The sequence below is a fragment of the Penaeus japonicus genome, unplaced genomic scaffold, assembly GCF_977035675.1.
Source record: "Penaeus japonicus unplaced genomic scaffold, GWHDUDI00000001_assembly GWHDUDI00000040, whole genome shotgun sequence".
Taxonomy (NCBI): Eukaryota; Metazoa; Arthropoda; class Malacostraca; order Decapoda; family Penaeidae; genus Penaeus; species Penaeus japonicus.
In genome coordinates this window covers 14,621,897-14,631,896 of record NW_028234442.1, presented here as the reverse complement: position 1 = coordinate 14,631,896, position 10,000 = coordinate 14,621,897, and the positions used below count along the sequence as shown (strand labels likewise).

At 38.1% G+C, this 10,000-nt stretch overlaps 1 protein-coding gene across 2 annotated transcripts in view; it reads right to left on the bottom strand.

Annotated features, from left to right (window-relative positions):
* Positions 1–878: 878 nt before the first annotated feature.
* LOC122246048 (BTB/POZ domain-containing protein KCTD9) overlaps positions 879–10,000 on the bottom strand; it is a 454,156-nt gene continuing 445,034 nt past the window's right edge. Inside the window, exons 3-11 of one of the 2 annotated variants that reach the window (XM_086533750.1) lie at positions 9,616–9,752; positions 9,145–9,253; positions 7,354–7,505; positions 6,553–6,776; positions 4,030–4,179; positions 2,935–3,130; positions 2,573–2,706; positions 2,018–2,184; positions 879–1,670 (exon numbers count right to left, since the gene is read on the bottom strand). In XM_086533750.1, the coding sequence (XP_086389876.1) occupies positions 2,059–2,184; positions 2,573–2,706; positions 2,935–3,130; positions 4,030–4,179; positions 6,553–6,776; positions 7,354–7,505; positions 9,145–9,155 (993 nt within the window). In that variant the 5' untranslated portion in view covers positions 9,156–9,253; positions 9,616–9,752 and the 3' untranslated portion in view covers positions 879–1,670; positions 2,018–2,058. The remainder of the gene's footprint in view (positions 1,671–2,017; positions 2,185–2,572; positions 2,707–2,934; positions 3,131–4,029; positions 4,180–6,552; positions 6,777–7,353; positions 7,506–9,144; positions 9,254–9,615; positions 9,753–10,000) is intronic. The other variant, XM_086533751.1, reaches the window with a different exon arrangement.

Here is a 10,000-nt window from a genome sequence, read left to right as displayed (position 1 = left end):
GGCCTAAACCCACTTCTCTTAGAGACCTTACAAGGGACTAACAGTTATCTCATAGGTAAATACAGGTAACTAGATAAATACTGGCTTAGGAACTAAAGAAAGAGTAGGCTGAAGCTGCACATGAGACAAACTCGGTATCAAATGCTTACCCTGAGAATTTGAAGGCATGAATATAGATGAAGATCAAGAAGTTATATGACTACAGAAATTAAGGATAACTAGGAACTGAAATTAGTTATCTATAGGATTTTTTATCAATCCTTGTATATTGTTTATCAAACCACAAATCCCTACAACCACTGATCTCTACCATGGGTTCATAAAGGGTTAAAGATGCATAACACTTTCAACATTGAGTATCATCTGTTGGTTGGAGGGTCAACAGTGATATAGTTGTAACCTGTAGTTGAGGACCAGTCAGGTCTTCAAGTTAAGTGGTTTAAACTCTGCTATGGTGCAATGTAATAACAGCCTCTGTCTGTCTCATAAATCCTAAAGACAATAATATTTTATCTTACAAGTGTGTTTGATATAAACACAGTCATCATCACCTTTTTTTCTGAAACTGGGTTTTGGGATAATGGATATTACAATGGATGTTACCAAAGTAAGAAAAAAAAGATCAGTATACTATTTATAACAATCTGACATAACTTTTGTTCCCAGTACTATAATAATCATAAAAACACTAAACTGATACAGCTCGGAAGATTTTCATTATTCAAAGGTTCAGAGGCCTAGAAGTACAATCATGGTGTTGTATCTCAAAGACTTTTCTCATATATAAACAAATAGATTACTGGGGGTTAATTTGCTTAATTCAATAACTTTGTAGTGCAACAAATTCTAAATATGAGGTTAAAGAATACCAATACATATTTATTTTTCTATTATATTGTACAGCAAACATGAGGTGTTGAACTCAGTAGTACATCCACTTTGTGCATACTATTTAATATCAGTGTATATGGCACAAATACAACATAAATAAAAGCAAATGATTGTTATAACACATTGTAAAATGGCAGTAGCAATGTATGATGTATACATGTACTCATGTACACAATACTTGTAACAAAAATATATAGAGGATATATAGATAGAGCTACTAAATGTTAGTCTCATCCACTTTCACTTTTATGATTGAAAAAAAAACTTTTTTCTTAGCACCAGTGTACACTTATGAAATGGATAACTGCTTATTATATTACAGAATTCCATATATCATAAAGTATTGTTCACTTCTATTCTAACATGCAGTTCTACATACACACATACTTCACAAGTGACAGCAGGCATTATTAAATAATACGATTCTTCTTAACGCCTTGCAGTCAAAAAAAAGTACAATCAAATTGTTTCTCATGTTCTTTACACAAAAGAAAACAAAAGAAATCCTAATCAGTAAATATATGAATAAAAAAATAAAAAAAAAGTTACTCATAAATTGTCTCACATAACACTGACATTCAAACACCTACAAGTAAATCTCTCAATCACATTCTTAGTATCATAGAAGCATTGTGTGACTGACATTTAAGGAATTATCTGGAGCATCAGTAATGTCGTAGTAGTGCTTCACTTAAAGCTAAATGCAAAATGATATAAACTAACACAGGGTCAGACCAGCCACGACCTCTTTGCTAAGCTTCCCTTTTATCATTATCAATCTGGAAAGGTTGAGAAAAGGATCATTATTACCCTGAAGTCTTTTTCTTTTAGCCTGAAGAGTTAGGCTCTCAAGGCAATCAAAGGTGTTGTGAAGTGAGACAGAGGGATGGGCATATAATGCATGAAAATATATAGAGGATATGGGAGAACTTGTTAGGAGCAAAGAACATGGCTATATCTACGTCTTTGAATCATAAAAATATACTGTAAGTGGAAAATATAAGTGAACTATTTTCCTCCATTCCTGGAAAAGTTTCATGCACTTGCTCACTACTCTTGTCTCACCCTATCTCAAAATTCTTAAAAAATCAAAGAATTCAAGAATATGCTTATTTCCCTCTCTCACCTGGCAGTTGATAGTCAGCTGGAACTACTGGAACCACTGAGTTACAGGTCGCACGTCATTGTCTGGGACATGTGAAGAGGTGTCAGCATGAGTTCGAAAGCAGCATCCTTTAAGTTTGCGCCTCGGAGGTTTGCTTCTTGTAGGTCGCTTCCAGAGAGGTCACAATTCTGTAGGGTGTTATTTCAGGAATAATATTATATTCTGTTATAATACTTGATCTTTGTTTTGATGTGTACATACAGTTCTGTAGGTGTCATTTTGTTATATCTTGCACCCTAGCCTTACTGTGTATAATGTGTATTTACTGAATCATTTGATTCATCATTTGAAGGTTTCCACTTATAATATATCTGTAATTATGTTGTATGATGAATTGGAATGAATGGTAGTTAAATGAATTATACGAGCCACTATCTATGGCCACTATAGATGTTGAAAAAGGAATAAATAGAATATCAGTCACTCATAACTAAACAAAACACAAAGACTAGGAGAAAAATGGTAATAACGATAACCAAAAGGAAAGTGCAGACTTATATCAATATATGATCTTACCTCTAGGTCAGCACCAGCAAGGACAGCACCACGTAAATCACAATTTTTTAAGTTGGCTTTCTTCAACGTTGCCACACGTAGGTTCACACCCGCCAGCATGCTGCCTTCTAGCACAGCTCCCCGGAGATTTACACCTGAAATACACAGCCAAGATTGTCATTCAATATATTCACGTTATGCTCATACCACCCTGTGATAATAAGAGGGGTTTTATTTAAGCAATCAGCTTCAGTAAAAGAGTCAGGAAATATGTTATGGAGAGTTCCTGTCTATTCCCTTGCCATACTGCACATACACATATACCCATAGGCACACACACTCACACTTACACTTACACTCATAATCGTGCTCACACAACCAACCTTCACAGTTAGAACGAGTTCCTGCTGGATCCTCAAAATTACAAGAACGGAGATTTGCTGATTCGAGGTTTGCACACAGAAGGCGGACGTTTAGCAGCTGGGCTCCTTCCAAGTTGGCACCGCACAAGTTTGCACGCTCTAGGCAGCAGCCATTCAAATTTGCACCAGATAAGTTGCAGTGGGAGAGGTCTGCAAACTGTTCAAAATGTAAAATGAAAGGTCATTATTACTAATGTGTAAACCAAGAATTTCTACTCCAAAACACATGCTACAATGTTTTTATGGGACATATATTTTGAATACTAGAAGTGAAACTGGCAGGTGACACACTGGTACACTAAGTGGTGAACTCAGAAGTGGAGGTGACCTTACAATGGTGTCAAATGATGTGTATTTCTTTTTTATAAAAATGTTTGTTGAATGTGAACTGAAATCGTGTCATATTCCTTTTTTGAAGCAGATCAATTCCTAGCCAGTTAATTTTGACTCCCAAAGGGGCAGCTACTTAATCTTTCAAGTCTTTAATATGAATAAACGATGGTGGAAATAAAAAGATGTATTACAAGTATTTCACCACCATGTTTCTCTCTTATTCTTCTTTTTTCTTTATAAAGTTTATGCTTCATTGAGTCATCTTTCTTTCATGAATTCAATGTTATTAATACCTATTCTCTTTTTCTAATGGTCTGCTATATAGTCTTTCAAAACTCTTACTTCCATCAGTAAGGCCAAACCCACTTTGTATTTTCACAATGAAACCCTTTTTCCTATATTTCCCTTATGATCAACAAGCACTTTCTTGTCTCTTTTTCTCACATTTTTTCTCAACAGTCAATTCCGGGTGAGTGCTTGAAGCCTCAGGGTGATGCGAAGCAATGATGTCATAGCATAATGATAAGTATGAAGTACTTTACATGCCTTCTCACTTCCAGCTAGCCTAGTGTGAAAAGAGGAGCAGCTGCTAAAGAGGGAAGAGAAACAGCTTATCAGGAATTTTGCTGTGGGGATCAAGGGTCATTTCATAGTAAATGACCTTTGTCATGCCTACCAAGGTCTTAAAAATATTAACTCAAAGCCCTCTTCAAAGACACCTACAGTTCGTTCAGTAGATGGAGAGATAATCAAGAGAATTGGGCTGAGTATTTTCAGGAGCTGTTTCAGGTCGAACCACCAATGGTTAGCATAGATGAAGGTGGCATCATGATCCATTCTCCCAGAATTGTTGAGAGATGTGATCACCCCTCTCTGGAAGGGGAAAGGGGATCACTGGGAATGCAATCATCAGGGTATTGCAGGGTTACACATAACAGGTAAAGTGACCAAAATCATCCTTCTGAGCATCAGACCAAGGCAATCCAGATTTATTTCTGTCATCTCCACAGTACACCATATCCTTATGCTTGGTGTCATTGTAGAGTGCCATTGTGAGTTAAAGCATGATACTCGCAGCCTGCATCAACCTTAACCCATTCGCGCCGGTTGACGTGCTGACACGTGGTCGAAAAAAGCCCCGGACCCGGGTGACGTCCTAGCACGGGCTACATTTTCGGCCCGCACGCCGGGAGGCCAGTAGCGACGTGCTGAAACGTCCGCATTAGAATGATAGATTATTCTTAGTACAATTCGATTTTCATACTTGATTTGTCTTTGCTACTTTAGTTTATCCTTCTAAATAGTAGAAAATGGGTTATGACGTGATATGAATGACGTCACAGGTATATACGTAATATTGATGACGTCATGGTGATTTCTGTTTCTGATTTGTTGAATAAGATGATCTGAGTCGAAAGACTATCGTAAAATCAATTGTAATTGGCCGAGGAATAAAAAGAAAGAAAAAAATCAAAATTATATAACATCTTTTTGTTGCCCCACTAAAAGAAAATGACACTTGAAAAAACATTGCTGCTACATGCATTCACTTGTATGCACATGTATGGTTGTTCATATTCTCTTTCTTTTCTTTTAGGAAGAAAAAAAAAAAAGAAAAAAAACTATGTTTGTTACCTCACTAGAAGAATGCTTCCATTTCCCATTGGTATTACAACATAGGAGTTAAGAATATGGAAAAAGTTCAATAGAATAACACTAAAAAAACAGTGCTGTAACATCTTTTTCGACTGATATACCTCCTCTGAACATAGCACTACTTTCTACACATGTCTACACTTTAGACGCAATCACGCAAACCATAAGGATGGGGTGGGTGAAAAACGCTCTGCGAGCATCAGCGCGACCTCGCGCAGCGGGAAAACACCCCGGGACGAACGGTTGCGCGCTTGAAATCTTCCCGGCATGATCGGGAGTAGGCGAAATTCCGCCCCGGCGTGAATGGGTTAAGAAGGCTTTTGACTAAGTGCATCACAAATCACCCTGGCAGATCCTGAGACTTTGAGGAATTAGATTATTGGATTAATAGCCAGCTTATAAGCGGTACAAAAAGTGCTGTCAAGTGTGGAGGGGGATTGTCTAGCTTCTTTCCAGAGTATTCAGGATTGAGGAAGGCTACATCCTTCTTACAACACTTTTCTAACTCTTGCATGAACTGAATAATGGATAGAACTATCATCTAAAGTCAATTCAATTCTGGGTAATATCAAGGTCATTGACCTTGACTTTGTTAATGATGTTGCCATCTTATCTGAATCTCTGGAGACCCTAGTGGAGGCTCTCCATGTATTTAGACGTGAGGCAAAGCCCTTGGGTCTAAGGGTTACTTACACCAAGACCAAGATCCAGGACTTAGGGGTCTGCTAAAGAGCCTGATCAGCCTTAGGAGTGTACCTCATGTGTCTGGGCAGTCAGATCAGAAAGTCAACTCATGAACTGGTCTAGTGGCAGAAGCCATGACCTCACTCGGCAAGAATGTCTGGAGATGGAAGTACCTATGCAGAAGAAATGAGCTATGTAGCCTTAAGGCCCTGATATTGTCATGCTTGGACTTTATCCTGTGCTTTAGAATCCCAACTTGATGCCTTTTCCAACAGGTCATTCAGTCATGGGGTAGTTTAGGATCACATGTTTAACCAACCAGTGCAGGATCTATTGCTTGCACAATCCAGGACGACCAACTCAGGCTATATGATCACTCACTAAAACACACCCTGAAGATGATCCTGTCCATCAGATTATCTCCACTAGAGACAACCCTGGGTAGGGAGGCCTGAAGGACGACCAAGGAGGTCATGGCTTTGCAACTCAACCAAACATGTCACTAGGAAGTAAGAATGGATCCTGCCCAACCTGGTGGCTTGCTAGGAGAAACCCTCAATGCTGGAAGTGAAGAGTGGATGCAGCAATGTTCCCTCACTGGCATCAACCCCACTGATTAACACCGTGCTTTGCGGCGGCGCGGATCGCTCGGCCTCTGTCGCGTCTCGCCCTCGAGAACTCGAAGCAACAGCTCGAGGCGCTCGCAAAGCCAAGCCTCGGAGCACCCCTCGCTGCTATCTACCCCGAGCGCGCGGCTTCCCCTCATAGCGCGTCCAGGGCGTCTGACGCGAAAACCACAATACGTGCTATCACGTCAACCGGCGTGAATGGGTTAATTGAATGACTGGTTCAATTCTAATATAAAGAACCACAACCCCCTTTACTCTAAATAACAATACAACTCACCTTAAAGTTAATATTTCTGAGGTCAAGCTTGGAGAGGTCAGCCCGTTTGAGACTGACCCCTTGGAACCTAAGCTCATCTCTGTGATGTGTTGAGATTAGAGCTTTGACTACATCATGTCTGGTAAGTGGCTCAACGTCTGGTGTTTCATCCTGTGCACAAGTCAGGGCCTCCAAATGTGGTACTGCTGACTCTATACCGAAGAAGCGGGCCTCCTCCAAGACACCTGTATTGAGTGTTACGCTTAAATTACTGTGGTTTCATTGAAATAATTACTATTTTACAAATGGTACTCATCACTTTGCAAATTAGATAATGACTATAACTATGAAAATACATTCCTTAACTAATGCATATTACAAAATTGAGAGATATGGGTGATCTGTACTAGTTAAAAAAAAAATACTATGAACTTTTATTACCCAACTATAGAAAGAAAGTAATATTACTCAATTACAGACCTTGATAATTTGTCAATATTATTGTAAACTTTTTTCTCCTCACAAATTTAACCCTTCCACAACAGGTCACATCATAAGATGTTCTGGGTGTTTTCTACTATTTTCTAGACATATGGTATGATATATGAGTCTAAATACGGTATAAAACCACTACAATACCAATTAGTATTATGTATGATGCGCTAATTACAGAACAAAAGTGATCTCACCCATGAAATATGCCCACCGAGAAAGGGTTAACTTAGAAGCTTTCATATACAGACAAGTACTTCATAAAATGTGTAAATTGACAGAAAAAACAAATATAATCTTAGAAATCCTAAAACCTTTCATTTCACTTACCTTGAGGGTTTATGTTATGATTGAGAATTAAAGAGCCATTCCTCAAGAAATTTAGCAAAGGCTCAAAATATGAATAAGATCGGTCGATGAGGTAAGCTCCATGTGCATCTCGATTACTCGGTAACAGATGGTTGTCTTCGCAACTGAACATTCTGCAATAGAAAAAGAGAGTATTCTTATTTATCCTTCATTGTTACTTGTAAAATGTAATCTAAAATTTTTAACTGTGTCTTCTGACTGCTGAGAATTATATAACATTGTAAAAGCTAGAATTCAATGGCTGAAGGATTATATTTATCCTAACAAATGATTTAGTTATTTCTACTTATGCATGAAAATTAAAACTGATGGGTATGTTCATAGAGAAAATCATACTGTGCAAGATCAGATCAAATTATAATATGACCCCATTAGTGACATGGCAATTTTAGCTGCACCTGGACATTTTGCCGGGGCGTTTTGCACAGGCCTAGCACCACAGGCCATTGTATGCTAAGGCAGCCACTACATGCCCAATTACCCAGCAAGATAGCTTGACAAAGCCAGGACATGGCATTCACATCACTGGCAGGAAAAACAGCCAAGCTATGATGTGAATATCACATCATCCATCATTAAGTGGTTAAGTTCATATAACTATATATGAGACCAGTACCAAACTTAAATTCCAAATTCTCCTGCCAGAAGAGTCACTACTTTACAAAAGTAAAGTCACATGCACAATTTACAGTTTTGTTAGAACACATGTAAAAAGTTTGAAGGCCTCTGTCCCACCAAGAGGGAGGAAAAATTAGTAAAATCAACAATATATAAGTCATGTCTTATAGATTTTCTTGATTTCTTGATACTATGAGTGTATTGGAATTCACCCCTGAGTTTTTTTGACTCAGGGCATCTTTTTAATCTATATCTCTGGTTAGGCACAAAAAAAACAATTTCATGAAATAGGAGTAATTCTTATAATCATTCCTAATTTTTGAAAAACTACACACAAAGCAATCCATTTTCTTATTTGTTATAGTTATGAAAAAAAAAATAATAATAATGATAAAAATAAATGAATCTTAGTTCATTTTTCCTCTCTCTTTGCATACTCATGAAACCAACTGATGACAAGCAGTGGTTTATAAGCCCAGATACGGTACTTCATCTTATTTCATGGTACCCAACATTACCATGGATAATTCTTTGGATATATAGGTATTCTAAACCAGCATTAACCCAGTCACGACAGGGGCATTCCAGCCCTGCATGTTACAATGCCGGGGCTCTCGAACGCATAGGCCTAAATCAGTTAAATAAACGACGCCGTATGGCATCACCCAGCGAACGGGCCTTGAATGCGCGGTACTGTAGTGTACCACCCGTCCAGAGAGGGTTAATACACCTTTCATTCTCCCAAATCAAACTTTCCCTTCACCCAGGACAGTCCCCTTATTCACAATGGGGCATATATTTTTGTCTAATGCTGTTCCCGCTGGCAACATAGCAAGGCCGTGCAGCTTCCCGCCAAGATATTTCTCTAGGCGCGCAAGGCCTCATTGAACCTCTCAGAGTGCTTTTCACTCTCCCTATTCTGTGGGGTGCCAAGAAGAGGTTTTCAACAAAAATATGTAAATACAAATGCAGCTACAATGTGTATATATAAACATAACTATGTACAAAGTGTACATACTGTGGAACACCATGATATGATATAACATCATCCATCATGTGGGAAATATTCTAATGACACGGTATCTTCATCCAGCGCGAATGGTTTAATACAAATTTCTATACAGAACTACTAACTTGGCAAGCATTGAATTAGGTTCTTTGGTAACAAGTGTAGCTCTTGTGGTGGTGAAGATTCTTCCACCAACATTGAGGGTGACCCAATCATGTGTTGAGGAAACTCCACCTGTAAAGAGAAATAACACCAGTGTTTTACAGCAATGAAACTTGTAAAAGAAATAGAATAAGCACATAAAAACACAAAAAGTATATCAAATACCCCTTCCCATAATACATTAAAGAAAAGTATTAATTTATCACAATCCGAGATTCATATAAAAAGATGTATACCTAGTTATGTTTTTGCTTTTCTAGTGGTGAACCCAGATTTAGAATTGGTAAAGATAATATTGAGGTAGAGCATAACTGTCAAAGGAAAATATACATTTATCTGCCAAACCCCAAAACCCCACATATCTCCTTCCCCCCACCCACTCAAAACAATCGATTACTTAAAAATGTACATTAAAGCAATTCAAAAACACATACTACAGGTTAAAGAAGGTCCAGCCACCGACTGCAAGGAGAGCGATGTCCCCACATGGCCTGGAGGTCTCACACCCGGACAGGGTTGGACAGGGAGTACAAAGTCTTCACCTTCTGACACGTACAGGATGTCATCATCTCTGCAATTGGTAATGATGTTGATTATAAGAGGAAAGTATACATGCAAAAAAAGAATTGAATAAGTGATAAGTAAGAGGAAAAAAGGAGAAATGTATATAATGTACTATGTATAAATAAAAAGTTTAAACAAATACAGCTCAGCAGATGAATCTCAATTATTTTTTCCTACTTCCTTACAAAAAAGAAAATGTACAACATAGTAACATAGGGGGGAAAACATGATGATTATGTTATCAACACACCTGCC